Source organism: Osmerus eperlanus, chromosome 4, assembly GCF_963692335.1.
Source record: "Osmerus eperlanus chromosome 4, fOsmEpe2.1, whole genome shotgun sequence".
NCBI classification, from domain to species: domain Eukaryota; kingdom Metazoa; phylum Chordata; class Actinopteri; order Osmeriformes; family Osmeridae; genus Osmerus; species Osmerus eperlanus.
Window position 1 is genome coordinate 6706702 of NC_085021.1, and position 18604 is coordinate 6725305.

Genomic DNA, 18604 nt, shown 5'->3' on the forward strand with positions numbered 1-18604 from the left:
ACATGAAATAAAAAGGCTAGTCTGATAATCATTTCTAAACCCATGACCACGTGTTTTTGATCATAAAAACAAGACTTAGTTCAAGATGAACTAAAACATTTACTAAATGATTTACTAAAACATTAGTAAAAATAGCTTGCCAATCGAATCAGAACTTGTTAATGCAGGAGACTCAGAAACCTTAGCACGTCACTAGCATCTCGTCATACCACGCAGTCGGTGCACAGCTAGATAATCAGTGCTCTTGAGTACCCAGCATGCAGTGTGGCATGTCAAAAAACGCAAAGACTTGAGGAAAATAGTTCGGTTACAACGGCCATGCGAGGGATTTCAGTTGTTGTGTTCGTTCAGTTAGATGTTTGTAATGTTATTGTTTGTTAGTTAATATAATCTTGTTGGTCACCCTGAGTGTGCGTGTAGTTTAATCCGAACAGAGAGTCTACTATCAAAGGTTTCACTCGCAAGGGGCTGGACGTGGGCCGTACCCTAGCCAGTTGTTTATGAAGTTATTCTGGTTTGACTGAGATTCTGGAAAGAGATCTACTCAAGAAGAGAGTCAATATATCAAGCCATCTGTGAGAAAATGTGAAGACATTGTTGCGGTTAATGTGTTTGGATTGTGGGAGGCAACGATTGGACTACACCTAAACCTCATGCGGCTGCTGCAGCATTTCTGCTTTGGCGTGACCTGCGCTGGGAGAGAGAGAAACAGCATGGATGGGGATAGTGTGCGGGCAGATGTGTCTTTATATAGGGTGAAATGGAATGAGAAATGCAATACAAAATGTCTGAAAGGGGTGTATTTATGTAAATGTCCACATTGCCTCAATATCTTTGTGTCAATAAATAAAATATAATTTTGACTGATGGTTTTTCAAACCTTATTGGCTTCAAGGTGACATCATTCTGATGTACAATGCGCAATTTCATGCAATTTTACCTTAAAATGTCAACCGTTTCTTCACCTTTGTCCCAAAGCTGACCAAAGCTATTCATAAAATCTCAACAGTTGGTGTGTAGCAGAGAGGATAAAGAGACTGACTTGTAACCTTATGCCCAGGGGCGGAGCAAGACTCAGTGCAGTGGGGGCGGAGCTTCATCATGGGGCCCTCTGCTACCAAGTCATTTTAAAATTAAAAACGTAAAAAAAACGGTAAAATATCTGATGAATGCATATGTTATAATGTGTCACATGTTCAGCCAAGTAAGCCTATATGTCAAATAAGACACAAAGAAAAGCCACATTTGTTGACAAGTTTGTATTGACGAACAAAGAAAACAGTTTGCCAGTCAAATAAAATATTTTCAACACCACGGACAGCAACAGCTGATCGACAGCGATGGTGCTGAACAGGCTAAGTTCGCTCAATCAGTGCCACAGTATTTCTTACAATTTTGTTGTCTGCTTAACGATCCTCCAGAACAAATGAATCTAACAAAACTATACACATATCCCTTATTAAATCTTCATCCTCCTCCTTCACGGTGGAAAATTTGCCAACCACTTTGTCCTTGTCAATATGTATGTCCCGCTCCACACACAGAAAGGTGAGATTTGACAGTCTGGCCTCATCCATGCACGAACGCAAGTAGGCTATGTCTTAATGAGACATAGACGGCTGAGACTTCGTTCGGCACGGAATGTAGCGTTTTGTTGCCTGGCAATTGTTATTGTTGTGCTGGTTTACCATAGCCATGAGTTAAGTGACTGTTACGTAACTTACGTTTGATAAAAATAGCTGGATTAACGGAATGTGGTAGCACGAGATCAGAAGCCGCAGTTAGCTTCTTTCAGCTAATTATCTGCATTGTGTCACTAAGGGAGGGCCCCTTTCTCGTAAGGTGACGCAAGATCGGCGGCGTTTGGAGGCCCCCTGACTGGCACGGGGCCCTGGGGCGGCCGCACCCATGCACCCACGCTATCTCCGCTACTGCTTATGCCTTATGAGTTCAAATCCCCATTCAGCCTTTTGTTGTTGGCCAACTACATGAAGTACCTTTGCTCTCTTGTTGTCCAACTCTCCCTCTTCTACAATGTACATTTTTATAATATTTTGCCATTTTGCGGAGGAACCCGCATCGCTGCTTGCAGCTATATTTGGTTTTGTGTTTACAGTTTTGAGAAAATGGTGGACCGTTTCAAGAAATGTGTTTTAGCAATCGTGAAAAACTGTAATAAAGAATAAAATCGACCAGACGAGTCAGGTACATAATCGGAAATACAATACCATCAACATCCACCGGGGCCGTTGCCTCAAGCCGAGGAGCGAGGGGTGGGGGTCTGGCTACAACAGATGAGGGAGTGAAACAGCTCATTAGGGGAATGTAGTGCAGGTGTGTGAGGGGTAACTCCTCTGGTGACCTGGACCTTTGGAGCCGGGCTGGAAGTGTGACAGTCACACAATCAATCATTCAAACAACAAAACATTGAATACATTCCTCCATGTATTCCTGGTTAGTTCCTGGTTAGTCAGTCAAACACACCAGAGTCAGGATGATCAGTGATACAGGAAGCACTTGATTTACTAAACCCACTGAGACCAAACAAGTCCAGAGCAAAGCTCTGAGTTAACATAAACACAACATTTCAAATACTTGTCCCAAGCATCACCACATCCTTAATTATCCTGCTTCATTCAACTGTTGCGCTGGTCAACCCTCTTCCTGCAGATTTGGAACCACAATTGGAACAAATATGATTCAGCTTGTCAGCAAGGTAATTATTAGAATCTGGTGTTTTGGATTAGGGTTGAACTCAATCAATCACCACCTGCCCCTCTATAAATACAATTGACTAGTTACACGTCTACATATCCAACACACGCAGCTGCTGTTTGTCCACGAGTCTGAATTTTTGCCTCTATTAATACAAGTTGTCTGAGGTGAGGTTGTTTTTGTATAATGTCTAGAAAGACCATGAGTCCTCGTCTTACGCTGGGTGCTTTGATCTGTAAGTACCTGGTCTCTCTGGGCTGCTCCTTGGTGAGCAGGAGGACTACTTTTATATTTACATTATCATTCAAGTTTGTCTGGGTTTGAAGTTGTAGAATTAGATTATGGTTTGTGACTGGATTCACTGTAAGGTAACTCCTATCGCTCCCTCCTTTTAAAAATGTAAACTTGAATGTTATGGAATGATCACAGTTCCAGAGACATCGTGAAACTATTTCCGAAGTCATTTGTTCTGGGTTACTTTAGTGAAAGGTGTGTATTTTTAGTTATTTGACTATGGGTTAAATTGGAGCCAGAATGGTCAAAGTAAGGTGAAATGGATAATGGAATTGATTACAAAGCAAACATGTTACAAAATGAAGGTTTTTACCTACTCCACTATGATTATTGTTAATCAGAGAACAAGAGGTGAGGAAGGAGTAGGACAAGCCAGAGCTGAAAGTGCTTAGGAGATTAAGAATCCACAGAACAATGCTTCATAATTCCCTTTTATACCAAACTATAATAATTAGAACAACCAGACCACATCTTGACCCTTAACAACATGCAACAGTAAGTTACAAAATGAGGTGAGACCATCAAGTAGACTCCATCCAGCAACTCCAGATTTTAGCCTGAGAGGTGGGGGCAGGGTGACACTCAGCCTTGCATTACTTCAATGAATTGTTGGTTTCCGTTTATGAAATGTAAAGGGGTGGGGGTGAGTTTCTTGTCTTTCCACAAATATCCAGAAGGCGTTGTAGATGTTGCAAATGCATCTGGGTCCAACTGTATATGATGCTCTGGGTCCAACTGTATATGATGCTCTGGGTCCAACTGTATATGATGCTCTGGGTCCAACTGTATATGATGCTCTGGGTCCAACTGTATATGATGCTCTGGGTCCAACTGTATATGATGCTCTGGGTCCAACTGTATATGATGCTCTGGGTCCAACTGTATATGATGCTCTGGGTCCAACTGTATATGATGCTCTGGGTCCAACTGTATATGATGCTCTGGGTCCAACTGTATATGATGCTCTGGGTCCAACTGTATATGATGCTCTGGGTCCAACTGTATATGATGCTCTGGGTCCAACTGTATATGATGCTCTGGGTACAACTGTATATGATGCTCTAGGAATGTTTACGGTCCATATTTGACCAACTGCCAGATTGTGATTGTGATCTTTCTGTCTTTTTCAGTGCTGGCATGTTGTATGTCTACAGGAGCAGGTAAAACTCAGAGCCTGATTGTCCAAGGGAGGATCTGCTTTTTGTAAACGATTGACAATTATAATTTGTACTGTTTCAGTGACTACAGACATCTGTGAAGGTCAGCAGGCCACCCTGAACTGTGGTACGTTGCTACACTGTTACAGTTGTACAGTTGCCTTGCTATACTGTTTCCCACAGCATTGAAGTTACATTAATGGTAAGAGAATGGGGCTTAACTTTTTCCTGTTTCCAGGGAGTTCTGTGATCAACGTGGTCAGTGCTAACTATGGACGCACCGACCGTGTGACCTGCATCTCTGGTCGTCCACGACATCAGATTCGCAACACCAACTGCCTCAACCCCACAACCTTCCCGTTGGTGACTAGCATGTAAGACACGTGCACGCACACAGACATGCGTGTTTGCTTTTTCTCACACTCATTTTGCTCCTTCCACCTTCCCAGGTGCAATGGGCATACAAGCTGTTCTCTGGATGCCTCCAACTCTGTGTTCTCTGATCCCTGTTATGGAACCTACAAATACCTGCATGTGATCTACAACTGCATTCCCCCAAGTTGGTATTTGTGTGTTTGATTGTGTGTGTGTATAGCGTTGACACTGACATATTTGTACTATTACTGTTTCAGAGACGACAGTGATCTGTGAAGGTCAGCAGGCTACCCTAAACTGTGGTATGTTGTAACACTGAATGCTGTTGCCCTACTATGCTGTTAATAGTTCCACACGGCATACACTTTGATGGTAAGAAAGCAGAGGTAATAACTTCCTGTTTCCAGGGAGTTCTCATATCAACGTTGTCAGTGCTAACTATGGACGCACAGACAGGGTGACCTGCGTCACTGGTCGTCCACCAAGCCAGATTAGCAACACCAACTGCCTCAACCCCACAACCTTGCTGTCGGTGGCTGGCATGTAAGACACGTGCACGCACACAGACATGCGTGTTCTCTCTCACACACACACTCACACACTTATTTTGCTCCTTCCCAGGTGCAATGGACATACAAGCTGTTCTCTGTCTGCCTCCAACTCTGTGTTCTCTGATCCCTGTTATGGAACCTACAAATACCTGTATGTGACCTATACCTGCACATGACCTACACCTGCGGTAAGTGATCTTTACATCACTCTGTATGAGTGACGTGTGTGTCTTTTATAATATAATATTTGTTGACTGGCACTTTCTGTTTCAGTGAGTATTGTTGGGTCGAAGGAGTGGACCTGGATGTGAACCTGTTCCAATGCCAAAGACTGGTTCAATATTGAATAAATTCCACCATTTTCCACCATTTACATGTATCAGTGTGTTGTGGTTGTTTCCAGGTCAGTCAGAAACGCATCAGGGACAATATGGATCATTGATGTAGGAAGCACTTGATTTACTAAACCCACTGAGACAAAGTCCAGAGCAAAGCTCTGAGTTAAAACAAAACCTACCTGGTTTCAAATACTTTTCCCAGGCATCACCACATCCTGTTCTTAGTGTTATGAAATGTAGTTATTATTCAATCCTTTCCAGCCGGAACATACAAAACAATTATTCCCATGGTTCCTGCCTTAATATCTTTGCTGTCCACACAAATTATTTCTGAACTGCCAGATACCTGGCATGTAAGACACGTGCACGCACACAGACATGCGCGTTCTCTCTCACAAACGCACACTAATATTTGATAGCCAAATCCTTGGCCTGAATACTTCCACTGCAAACATTTATCATATCTTGGTGCATCTTAACAAGCCAAGATTACACATTTGTGTGGCAGATGGCCTATTTTAAAATAGAAATTCCCACATTAAAAAGCATAATGACAGTTTGTATGATTTGAAATTGTCATTTGTCATCACACTAGCATTTTTAATTATCACGGTAAACAATTACACTGCAATGAACTGAAATTACACAAGTTAAAATAACAACCTGTAATTATTACTTGTGAACGAATATCATTAACGTCATACTAAACCTAGCTGTCAAATGAGGTAAACCAATCCTTCGTTTCCTCTTCTGAGCCTATGCAGGTCGTGAAAAAGTATCCGAAGACAGTCGGTAGATGAACGAATCATTTCCTCTACTGAGGAACTGTCCCGATGCGCGGCCACGAGAAAATGAACATATCGCTCTGAGACTACTCGTTACTCCTGAGTCATACTAAAGATTTGTTAAAATTAACTAATCATTCACGAAGGCCACATCACTACAGGCTACATGTAATCAATTACAGTAGTTGGGGACGGTGGACACATCACTTAAAAGTCGTACTGCAGTATATAACATGCATAGCTACTTTGCACTACTACCTAATAATACAGTATACAATTATTTCAAAGCCTATTTTGAGAGCTGTAAATATACTGGATGTTTTAGGTCTACAAAAGGACAAGGAAACATGTCAACAGATATTCTCATTCAAACTATCTTCTACTGTACTCATTTGCTTAGTCATAGATGAGTTTCTCTTCTGATCTCTATCTTGACCTCTGGTCCAATGCATGATAGTGTGGCATCCTGACAGTCCCCCTGGTCTTTAGGTTGGGGTCGGTTTGAGAGCCAAGGAGCTATATTGCTGACTAACACTGACAAGGTACACTGAAAAGTTTCTTCTAAAATGTTCCACTCATCCATACAGGCTCTCTCACCCAGGTCTGCAGTTCATCAACTGAAAGCTGCTCTTGATTGAATTAACAACTGCTCAGGGGACAGGCTATATGCATGCCTGTATTTTAACTATTTAGTAGGCTATAGTTGTCAGGGTGTTTCCTCGCTCCATGTAAAAGCCAGGGGCTCCGTGCTAAAAAGCTGTTCTGGTCCTGCCCTCGTTGGAAGTTTGGTCTGCAGTCGGAAGAAATCTCCCTCTCTCCTGATGATGAAATGGTTTACCTGATATCGCCAACTTGTAGTGATTTCCTTCCTGGTCCTCTTCCTACTGTCCCTCCACTAGCTCCATCCTTCTAGGTGCAGTTCTGACAACACCCAGATAGAAGTCAAAGAAGGACATCAAAGCAATAGAACACTGCTCTGAAACTAAAAAGCGACTTTGTGAAGCAGAGGATAACAAGGGTACAGACAAACACATAACCGAATGCTGTAAATAAACCAAAATGACACCATGACATGTCCAAACCTTCAGGGTTGATTTCAGCAACATCTAGCGATTTCAATTTGCACTGTGACAGAATATGTTATGTTCCCGGCCTGATCCCGGCCAGGTTTTCTGTTTGTTCTGTTTTGTTCTTGTTTTCATAGGTGTTGGCTCCAGGCTCAGGGTCTCCTGCCACATACTTAATCCGTCCTGTGAAATTGAAACCACTGCATCTCATACCCTCATCAGCACCACAGTATTTCAACCCCGGTCACTCATCGCCAGTTCAACGCTTCTAGTAGACGTGTTAGTGTTGGCTCCTAACTTAAGGTACGTTATCTCAGAACACTAGGTAATCGTGCTTTTGTCTCTGCCTGTTACAGACCGTGCCATATCCTCCTTTGCCTGTTCGTCTGCCTGCCTGCCTGCCTGCCCCCCCCCCCCACCCGCCTGCCCCCTCCCCCCAGATCTCCTTCGTTCCCCTTGTCCTTTTTTTCCAATCAAACTGTCAACGGTTCCTTGTGTGGAGTTGTGCATTTGGGTCCACCAGCCAGTAGCCAGTTGGTCCATCTTAACAGAGTACTCTTCGCCGAAGCTGTGAACACTTGGTTCATTTTGGCAAGCGCCAAGGTTCCTTGAGGCAATAATTCTGAATGAAAAGCAACACATTTATTGGATCAAAATATCCATATAAGTTATGTGCTGGGACTTCCTTTAGATATGAACTTGTTTCATCTGGTCTGGTGAATAATGCCTGAAAACTTAAGCAAAGTCAGCCATCCTCAAATCTTCACAGATCTTTACCAAACTCTCTTCTCTTAAGAGAGACAAATATCAACAAATATGTACTGTATACATTGTTGCATGTTGCAAGCTCTTACCAAGATAGCCAGCTATACTTTGTAATCTACTACTCATCTACTACCCATCTACTACCCTACTACTACTGTACTCATGAACATGAATGAACTCATAAACATGAATTTAAAAAGACAATCTCCCTTCATCTTGTATTACCTTGAATTTGTCAATCTCCTACAATTGCTTTGAAAGCTTTTCATTGCTGTATGTGCTGTGTGTATTCTCTTTTGTACTCGCAAACCTACATATTCTAACCACAAAGACCAGTTTCTGCAAATGACATGCCTGGACATACATCTACAGATATGCTGTGAGAACCTGCTTTTTAATCCAGGCACACCTTAGGGAAACACTGAAATGACCCTGGATCAGTAGAGAGGCTGAGAACTCACTTCCTCTGGGTCTGGACAGTAAATTCAACTGCATATATTTCACGTATATAACATTCCAGTGTAACAAGAACTAAATGTACGTTTGTCCTTATAGTTTGTTTGTGCTGTTTTGCTGTTTACAACAACTGACTTCTCAGATTCAGCAGCATTCAGCAGATTAGACAGCACTTCACAAAGCAACTTACCTGGATGTCCCTCCACCCACGACCCAGGATCACTCCACCCACGACCCGGGATGCGAGAGGTCTTCACCAGGCTAAATTCTTGTGAGTTGAGAAAGCCTGGGAACAAGATTACAGGATCAGTGATGAGGGCTAAAATTGTAAGCTCACCATGTCTGGGTCCCTGTGCAGAGTCTGGTGTCCTCGCTGCTTCCGCCCATGGCTGCCCTTCGATGAGCTCCAGCTGTCTTTGCGGCAGCCTCCTCTCCTCCTGTGTACAGTACCAGATGCCTCTGAGCTGGCTGGATGGACGCACGGCTATGCTGGAGGACAGAGTGACGAGGGAGGGAGACTTAGGAACATGAAGACATGGAGACAAACTCGCACATGCAGCCATACACACTACCTTGTCAACATCACCCTCCCTTCCTTTGCAGCTTCAGTCACCACACTACAAGGTTAGCATTCTGCCCAGAAACACTGGGCAAAAGTTTTAGTGTGTGCTAACATGGCTTCTAAAGATGAAATAATAATTGGGTTGTGTTTCTCTCTTCGGTTCTCAGCCTCTTAGAGCCAAGACCTGATTTGTTCCAGAGATCAATCCCATCAGCCATCCCTTCCAACCCCGCCCTGCCTCTCCTCCATGTCCCATAAAACGCCTTGCATGTGTATGTGCAACGTGCACAATCAGTTCTAGACAATCTCCCCATGTTTGCATATGAATGCCAAACACTGTCGTGTGAAGGGTCTGGAGCAACAAGGATCATCCCAGAAACTATCAGGGATTAGTTCTGGGCTCATTGTGAGAAACTTGCAGAGGAAGGTTGTTGATATCCTCCAATTTGTTTCTTTGGACACTTGGTTGGACTTCCTAATGGGCTTTACTACAGCCTGGCTGATTACTCATTTGGAAAGGTTAAGCTTCCCACAGCTCAAAGTTCGTGAGCATGAGACAGGATGAGTGCTGTGCCCTTCCCTGCATTGACGCACCCTAATAATGCCATCCCTGCCCAGACACACTGCACATCCCAGGCAGCACACTTTGTATGTTTGCACAGCTCCTCGTTGCAGATACTGGCTGTCATCCCCCCTCCTCCGTCTCTCTGCTCTGAGCTGCACTCCATCCAGCCAAAACAGACCGACTTGCTGACATGTTACTTCACTCACTCAGCAAAGGCACGAAAGGCTATTAGCCGCCCGCCTTTGCATGTTCCTCAATGAAGGAAAATGTATGTCTGTATAAACAAAGACCAGCTAAAGGGGGGGGGGGGGGGTATCCAATCCAGTCATCCTAGAATCAGCCTTCGAAGATAAGGATGAACGCACAGGAATGTTTGTCATAAAAAGATTCCTAAGCAGGATCTTGCTGTGTGAATGAGCTCTTTGTTTACAGCCAAGGTTTGTGGGCTCAGTTAATCAAATGGATTATGGCTAGACCACCAATTCTCAAAAAAACAAACACCCCAGTCCCATGCTTTCACTATGGTGTGTGTGTGAGTGTCTGCTAAAGCTTGAAAATTTGATAGATGAAGCAGATTGGTGTCAAATTGGCCACCACCTTAATCAGTTCAGAGTCAGTGAGTCAGATGGCTGAGCGGTTAGGGAATCGGGCTATTAATCAGAAGGTTGCCAGTTCGATTCCCTGTCTTGGCAAAATGACGTTGTGTCCTTGGACAAGGCACTTCACCCTACTTGCCTCGGGGGAATGTCCCCGTACTTACTGTAAGTTGCTCTGGATAAGAGTGTCTGCTAAATGACTAAATGTAGTTCATTTTGTCAACCATAATCTGATGGAAAATATTTCTTCATGACTTACTATCCCATGATGATGACAAGATGGAAACCTGACTGCCAAACAAGGATGCCCTTTTCATTCACATGACCCAACTACATCAAGGCCCGAGGTTTTCTTTGAGTAATTCCATATTTGAGACCGTTGTCTCTTTTCAGAAAGGGCCTATGTGAACACACACACTGTACACACATACCGAAATATAGAGTTAGTATCACTGTACAGCTGTAGAGAATACAAAATACATAGTCTTGTGGCATCTTCTCTCTGTTCCAGATAGTACCGTTCTATACATACCACTGGATGGTGCTATTTCTTTGAGCTAGGTAACCTTCATCTTAGTGCAAAGTGAGACGAATGACACATTAGACGGTACTGCAGCGTAATGTGAGAGAGGTTGTTTGGTTTTAGTCTGAAATGTATTATATTATACTGCATCTAATGACACATGTTTGTTTTGATGCAGGTCTAGAAAGTTAGTGCTGTGCATTTGGCTCTCTGTTTTTCACTCATTTCACTAACTTTCATGGTTATGGTGAACCATAACATTTTGCAATTGAGGTAGCTTTCTCTGTATTTACAGAATGGTTGGGAAGGATAGTTTAGAGAGCAGAGCCATTATAAGTCATTGTACTTTGTTTAATTGCCAGAAGCAGCTTCAGAATAAGGATCCTATATAACATGTCCTGTGTGGGTTGAACTTGGCGAGGCTACACATGAAATAAAAAGGCTAGTCTGATAATCATTTCTAAACCCATGACCACGTGTTTTTGATCATAAAAACAAGACTTAGTTCAAGATGAACTAAAACATTTACTAAATGATTTACTAAAACATTAGTAAAAATAGCTTGCCAATCGAATCAGAACTTGTTAATGCAGGAGACTCAGAAACCTTAGCACGTCACTAGCATCTCGTCATACCACGCAGTCGGTGCACAGCTAGATAATCAGTGCTCTTGAGTACCCAGCATGCAGTGTGGCATGTCAAAAAACGCAAAGACTTGAGGAAAATAGTTCGGTTACAACGGCCATGCGAGGGATTTCAGTTGTTGTGTTCGTTCAGTTAGATGTTTGTAATGTTATTGTTTGTTAGTTAATATAATCTTGTTGGTCACCCTGAGTGTGCGTGTAGTTTAATCCGAACAGAGAGTCTACTATCAAAGGTTTCACTCGCAAGGGGCTGGACGTGGGCCGTACCCTAGCCAGTTGTTTATGAAGTTATTCTGGTTTGACTGAGATTCTGGAAAGAGATCTACTCAAGAAGAGAGTCAATATATCAAGCCATCTGTGAGAAAATGTGAAGACATTGTTGCGGTTAATGTGTTTGGATTGTGGGAGGCAACGATTGGACTACACCTAAACCTCATGCGGCTGCTGCAGCATTTCTGCTTTGGCGTGACCTGCGCTGGGAGAGAGAGAAACAGCATGGATGGGGATAGTGTGCGGGCAGATGTGTCTTTATATAGGGTGAAATGGAATGAGAAATGCAATACAAAATGTCTGAAAGGGGTGTATTTATGTAAATGTCCACATTGCCTCAATATCTTTGTGTCAATAAATAAAATATAATTTTGACTGATGGTTTTTCAAACCTTATTGGCTTCAAGGTGACATCATTCTGATGTACAATGCGCAATTTCATGCAATTTTACCTTAAAATGTCAACCGTTTCTTCACCTTTGTCCCAAAGCTGACCAAAGCTATTCATAAAATCTCAACAGTTGGTGTGTAGCAGAGAGGATAAAGAGACTGACTTGTAACCTTATGCCCAGGGGCGGAGCAAGACTCAGTGCAGTGGGGGCGGAGCTTCATCATGGGGCCCTCTGCTACCAAGTCATTTTAAAATTAAAAACGTAAAAAAAACGGTAAAATATCTGATGAATGCATATGTTATAATGTGTCACATGTTCAGCCAAGTAAGCCTATATGTCAAATAAGACACAAAGAAAAGCCACATTTGTTGACAAGTTTGTATTGACGAACAAAGAAAACAGTTTGCCAGTCAAATAAAATATTTTCAACACCACGGACAGCAACAGCTGATCGACAGCGATGGTGCTGAACAGGCTAAGTTCGCTCAATCAGTGCCACAGTATTTCTTACAATTTTGTTGTCTGCTTAACGATCCTCCAGAACAAATGAATCTAACAAAACTATACACATATCCCTTATTAAATCTTCATCCTCCTCCTTCACGGTGGAAAATTTGCCAACCACTTTGTCCTTGTCAATATGTATGTCCCGCTCCACACACAGAAAGGTGAGATTTGACAGTCTGGCCTCATCCATGCACGAACGCAAGTAGGCTATGTCTTAATGAGACATAGACGGCTGAGACTTCGTTCGGCACGGAATGTAGCGTTTTGTTGCCTGGCAATTGTTATTGTTGTGCTGGTTTACCATAGCCATGAGTTAAGTGACTGTTACGTAACTTACGTTTGATAAAAATAGCTGGATTAACGGAATGTGGTAGCACGAGATCAGAAGCCGCAGTTAGCTTCTTTCAGCTAATTATCTGCATTGTGTCACTAAGGGAGGGCCCCTTTCTCGTAAGGTGACGCAAGATCGGCGGCGTTTGGAGGCCCCCTGACTGGCACGGGGCCCTGGGGCGGCCGCACCCATGCACCCACGCTATCTCCGCTACTGCTTATGCCTTATGAGTTCAAATCCCCATTCAGCCTTTTGTTGTTGGCCAACTACATGAAGTACCTTTGCTCTCTTGTTGTCCAACTCTCCCTCTTCTACAATGTACATTTTTATAATATTTTGCCATTTTGCGGAGGAACCCGCATCGCTGCTTGCAGCTATATTTGGTTTTGTGTTTACAGTTTTGAGAAAATGGTGGACCGTTTCAAGAAATGTGTTTTAGCAATCGTGAAAAACTGTAATAAAGAATAAAATCGACCAGACGAGTCAGGTACATAATCGGAAATACAATACCATCAACATCCACCGGGGCCGTTGCCTCAAGCCGAGGAGCGAGGGGTGGGGGTCTGGCTACAACAGATGAGGGAGTGAAACAGCTCATTAGGGGAATGTAGTGCAGGTGTGTGAGGGGTAACTCCTCTGGTGACCTGGACCTTTGGAGCCGGGCTGGAAGTGTGACAGTCACACAATCAATCATTCAAACAACAAAACATTGAATACATTCCTCCATGTATTCCTGGTTAGTTCCTGGTTAGTCAGTCAAACACACCAGAGTCAGGATGATCAGTGATACAGGAAGCACTTGATTTACTAAACCCACTGAGACCAAACAAGTCCAGAGCAAAGCTCTGAGTTAACATAAACACAACATTTCAAATACTTGTCCCAAGCATCACCACATCCTTAATTATCCTGCTTCATTCAACTGTTGCGCTGGTCAACCCTCTTCCTGCAGATTTGGAACCACAATTGGAACAAATATGATTCAGCTTGTCAGCAAGGTAATTATTAGAATCTGGTGTTTTGGATTAGGGTTGAACTCAATCAATCACCACCTGCCCCTCTATAAATACAATTGACTAGTTACACGTCTACATATCCAACACACGCAGCTGCTGTTTGTCCACGAGTCTGAATTTTTGCCTCTATTAATACAAGTTGTCTGAGGTGAGGTTGTTTTTGTATAATGTCTAGAAAGACCATGAGTCCTCGTCTTACGCTGGGTGCTTTGATCTGTAAGTACCTGGTCTCTCTGGGCTGCTCCTTGGTGAGCAGGAGGACTACTTTTATATTTACATTATCATTCAAGTTTGTCTGGGTTTGAAGTTGTAGAATTAGATTATGGTTTGTGACTGGATTCACTGTAAGGTAACTCCTATCGCTCCCTCCTTTTAAAAATGTAAACTTGAATGTTATGGAATGATCACAGTTCCAGAGACATCGTGAAACTATTTCCGAAGTCATTTGTTCTGGGTTACTTTAGTGAAAGGTGTGTATTTTTAGTTATTTGACTATGGGTTAAATTGGAGCCAGAATGGTCAAAGTAAGGTGAAATGGATAATGGAATTGATTACAAAGCAAACATGTTACAAAATGAAGGTTTTTACCTACTCCACTATGATTATTGTTAATCAGAGAACAAGAGGTGAGGAAGGAGTAGGACAAGCCAGAGCTGAAAGTGCTTAGGAGATTAAGAATCCACAGAACAATGCTTCATAATTCCCTTTTATACCAAACTATAATAATTAGAACAACCAGACCACATCTTGACCCTTAACAACATGCAACAGTAAGTTACAAAATGAGGTGAGACCATCAAGTAGACTCCATCCAGCAACTCCAGATTTTAGCCTGAGAGGTGGGGGCAGGGTGACACTCAGCCTTGCATTACTTCAATGAATTGTTGGTTTCCGTTTATGAAATGTAAAGGGGTGGGGGTGAGTTTCTTGTCTTTCCACAAATATCCAGAAGGCGTTGTAGATGTTGCAAATGCATCTGGGTCCAACTGTATATGATGCTCTGGGTCCAACTGTATATGATGCTCTGGGTCCAACTGTATATGATGCTCTGGGTCCAACTGTATATGATGCTCTGGGTCCAACTGTATATGATGCTCTGGGTCCAACTGTATATGATGCTCTGGGTCCAACTGTATATGATGCTCTGGGTACAACTGTATATGATGCTCTGGGTCCAACTGTATATGATGCTCTGGGTCCAACTGTATATGATGCTCTGGGTCCAACTGTATATGATGCTCTGGGTCCAACTGTATATGATGCTCTGGGTCCAACTGTATATGATGCTCTGGGTCCAACTGTATATGATGCTCTGGGTCCAACTGTATATGATGCTCTGGGTACAACTGTATATGATGCTCTAGGAATGTTTACGGTCCATATTTGACCAACTGCCAGATTGTGATTGTGATCTTTCTGTCTTTTTCAGTGCTGGCATGTTGTATGTCTACAGGAGCAGGTAAAACTCAGAGCCTGATTGTCCAAGGGAGGATCTGCTTTTTGTAAACGATTGACAATTATAATTTGTACTGTTTCAGTGACTACAGACATCTGTGAAGGTCAGCAGGCCACCCTGAACTGTGGTACGTTGCTACACTGTTACAGTTGTACAGTTGCCTTGCTATACTGTTTCCCACAGCATTGAAGTTACATTAATGGTAAGAGAATGGGGCTTAACTTTTTCCTGTTTCCAGGGAGTTCTGTGATCAACGTGGTCAGTGCTAACTATGGACGCACCGACCGTGTGACCTGCATCTCTGGTCGTCCACGACATCAGATTCGCAACACCAACTGCCTCAACCCCACAACCTTCCCGTTGGTGACTAGCATGTAAGACACGTGCACGCACACAGACATGCGTGTTTGCTTTTTCTCACACTCATTTTGCTCCTTCCACCTTCCCAGGTGCAATGGGCATACAAGCTGTTCTCTGGATGCCTCCAACTCTGTGTTCTCTGATCCCTGTTATGGAACCTACAAATACCTGCATGTGATCTACAACTGCATTCCCCCAAGTTGGTATTTGTGTGTTTGATTGTGTGTGTGTATAGCGTTGACACTGACATATTTGTACTATTACTGTTTCAGAGACGACAGTGATCTGTGAAGGTCAGCAGGCTACCCTAAACTGTGGTATGTTGTAACACTGAATGCTGTTGCCCTACTATGCTGTTAATAGTTCCACACGGCATACACTTTGATGGTAAGAAAGCAGAGGTAATAACTTCCTGTTTCCAGGGAGTTCTCATATCAACGTTGTCAGTGCTAACTATGGACGCACAGACAGGGTGACCTGCGTCACTGGTCGTCCACCAAGCCAGATTAGCAACACCAACTGCCTCAACCCCACAACCTTGCTGTCGGTGGCTGGCATGTAAGACACGTGCACGCACACAGACATGCGTGTTCTCTCTCACACACACACTCACACACTTATTTTGCTCCTTCCCAGGTGCAATGGACATACAAGCTGTTCTCTGTCTGCCTCCAACTCTGTGTTCTCTGATCCCTGTTATGGAACCTACAAATACCTGTATGTGACCTATACCTGCACATGACCTACACCTGCGGTAAGTGATCTTTACATCACTCTGTATGAGTGACGTGTGTGTCTTTTATAATATAATATTTGTTGACTGGCACTTTCTGTTTCAGTGAGTATTGTTGGGTCGAAGGAGTGGACCTGGATGTGAACCTGTTCCAATGCCAAAGACTGGTTCAATATTGAATAAATTCCACCATTTTCCACCATTTACATGTATCAGTGTGTTGTGGTTGTTTCCAGGTCAGTCAGAAACGCATCAGGGACAATATGGATCATTGATGTAGGAAGCACTTGATTTACTAAACCCACTGAGACAAAGTCCAGAGCAAAGCTCTGAGTTAAAACAAAACCTACCTGGTTTCAAATACTTTTCCCAGGCATCACCACATCCTGTTCTTAGTGTTATGAAATGTAGTTATTATTCAATCCTTTCCAGCCGGAACATACAAAACAATTATTCCCATGGTTCCTGCCTTAATATCTTTGCTGTCCACACAAATTATTTCTGAACTGCCAGATACCTGGCATGTAAGACACGTGCACGCACACAGACATGCGCGTTCTCTCTCACAAACGCACACTAATATTTGATAGCCAAATCCTTGGCCTGAATACTTCCACTGCAAACATTTATCATATCTTGGTGCATCTTAACAAGCCAAGATTACACATTTGTGTGGCAGATGGCCTATTTTAAAATAGAAATTCCCACATTAAAAAGCATAATGACAGTTTGTATGATTTGAAATTGTCATTTGTCATCACACTAGCATTTTTAATTATCACGGTAAACAATTACACTGCAATGAACTGAAATTACACAAGTTAAAATAACAACCTGTAATTATTACTTGTGAACGAATATCATTAACGTCATACTAAACCTAGCTGTCAAATGAGGTAAACCAATCCTTCGTTTCCTCTTCTGAGCCTATGCAGGTCGTGAAAAAGTATCCGAAGACAGTCGGTAGATGAACGAATCATTTCCTCTACTGAGGAACTGTCCCGATGCGCGGCCACGAGAAAATGAACATATCGCTCTGAGACTACTCGTTACTCCTGAGTCATACTAAAGATTTGTTAAAATTAACTAATCATTCACGAAGGCCACATCACTACAGGCTACATGTAATCAATTACAGTAGTTGGGGACGGTGGACACATCACTTAAAAGTCGTACTGCAGTATATAACATGCATAGCTACTTTGCACTACTACCTAATAATACAGTATACAATTATTTCAAAGCCTATTTTGAGAGCTGTAAATATACTGGATGTTTTAGGTCTACAAAAGGACAAGGAAACATGTCAACAGATATTCTCATTCAAACTATCTTCTACTGTACTCATTTGCTTAGTCATAGATGAGTTTCTCTTCTGATCTCTATCTTGACCTCTGGTCCAATGCATGATAGTGTGGCATCCTGACAGTCCCCCTGGTCTTTAGGTTGGGGTCGGTTTGAGAGCCAAGGAGCTATATTGCTGACTAACACTGACAAGGTACACTGAAAAGTTTCTTCTAAAATGTTCCACTCATCCATACAGGCTCTCTCACCCAGGTCTGCAGTTCATCAACTGAAAGCTGCTCTTGATTGAATTAACAACTGCTCAGGGGACAGGCTATATGCATGCCTGTATTTTAACTATTTAGTAGGCTATAGTTGTCAGGGTGTTTCCTCGCTCCATGTAAAAGCCAGGGGCTCCGTGCTAAAAAGCTGTTCTGGTCCTGCCCTCGTTGGAAGTTTGGTCTGCAGTCGGAAGAAATCTCCCTCTCTCCTGATGATGAAATGGTTTACCTGATATCGCCAACTTGTAGTGATTTCCTTCCTGGTCCTCTTCCTACTGTCCCTCCACTAGCTCCATCCTTCTAGGTGCAGTTCTGACAACACCCAGATAGAAGTCAAAGAAGGACATCAAAGCAATAGAACACTGCTCTGAAACTAAAAAGCGACTTTGTGAAGCAGAGGATAACAAGGGTACAGACAAACACATAACCGAATGCTGTAAATAAACCAAAATGACACCATGACATGTCCAAACCTTCAGGGTTGATTTCAGCAACATCTAGCGATTTCAATTTGCACTGTGACAGAATATGTTATGTTCCCGGCCTGATCCCGGCCAGGTTTTCTGTTTGTTCTGTTTTGT

The 18604-nt window shown here is 42.8% G+C and overlaps 2 protein-coding genes across 2 annotated transcripts; both read left to right on the forward strand.

Annotated features, from left to right (window-relative positions):
* The first annotated feature begins 2813 nt into the window (after positions 1-2813).
* Positions 2814-5392, forward strand: LOC134018449 (L-rhamnose-binding lectin CSL3-like). Its single transcript, XM_062458384.1, has 9 exons — positions 2814-2950; positions 4140-4169; positions 4249-4293; positions 4405-4540; positions 4616-4725; positions 4799-4843; positions 4949-5084; positions 5163-5280; positions 5366-5392. Exons 1-8 carry the CDS (start codon positions 2902-2904, stop codon positions 5266-5268), a joined length of 657 nt encoding a protein of 218 aa, XP_062314368.1. The 5' UTR covers positions 2814-2901; the 3' UTR covers positions 5269-5280; positions 5366-5392.
* Positions 5393-13988: 8596 nt separating this feature from the next.
* Positions 13989-16591, forward strand: LOC134018454 (L-rhamnose-binding lectin CSL3-like). The gene is made up of 9 exons (XM_062458389.1): positions 13989-14125; positions 15339-15368; positions 15448-15492; positions 15604-15739; positions 15815-15924; positions 15998-16042; positions 16148-16283; positions 16362-16479; positions 16565-16591. Exons 1-8 carry the CDS (start codon positions 14077-14079, stop codon positions 16465-16467), a joined length of 657 nt encoding a protein of 218 aa, XP_062314373.1. The 5' UTR covers positions 13989-14076; the 3' UTR covers positions 16468-16479; positions 16565-16591.
* The last annotated feature ends 2013 nt before the right edge of the window (positions 16592-18604 follow it).

What these genes read in the sequence shown, in the direction of transcription:
- LOC134018449 (XM_062458384.1), top strand. Translation starts at nt 2,902, where the DNA reads ATGTCTAGAAAGACCATGAGTCCTCGTCTTACGCTGGGTGCTTTGATC. An exon ending in TACGCTGGGTGCTTTGATCT is followed by an intron (nt 2,951 to 4,139) that starts GTAAGTACCTGG and finishes TGTCTTTTTCAG; the next exon opens with TGCTGGCATGTTGTATGTCT. An exon ending in GCAGGCCACCCTGAACTGTG is followed by an intron (nt 4,294 to 4,404) that starts GTACGTTGCTAC and finishes TCCTGTTTCCAG; the next exon opens with GGAGTTCTGTGATCAACGTG.
- LOC134018454 (XM_062458389.1), top strand. Translation starts at nt 14,077, where the DNA reads ATGTCTAGAAAGACCATGAGTCCTCGTCTTACGCTGGGTGCTTTGATC. An exon ending in TTGTATGTCTACAGGAGCAG is followed by an intron (nt 15,369 to 15,447) that starts GTAAAACTCAGA and finishes GTACTGTTTCAG; the next exon opens with TGACTACAGACATCTGTGAA. An exon ending in GCAGGCTACCCTAAACTGTG is followed by an intron (nt 16,043 to 16,147) that starts GTATGTTGTAAC and finishes TCCTGTTTCCAG; the next exon opens with GGAGTTCTCATATCAACGTT.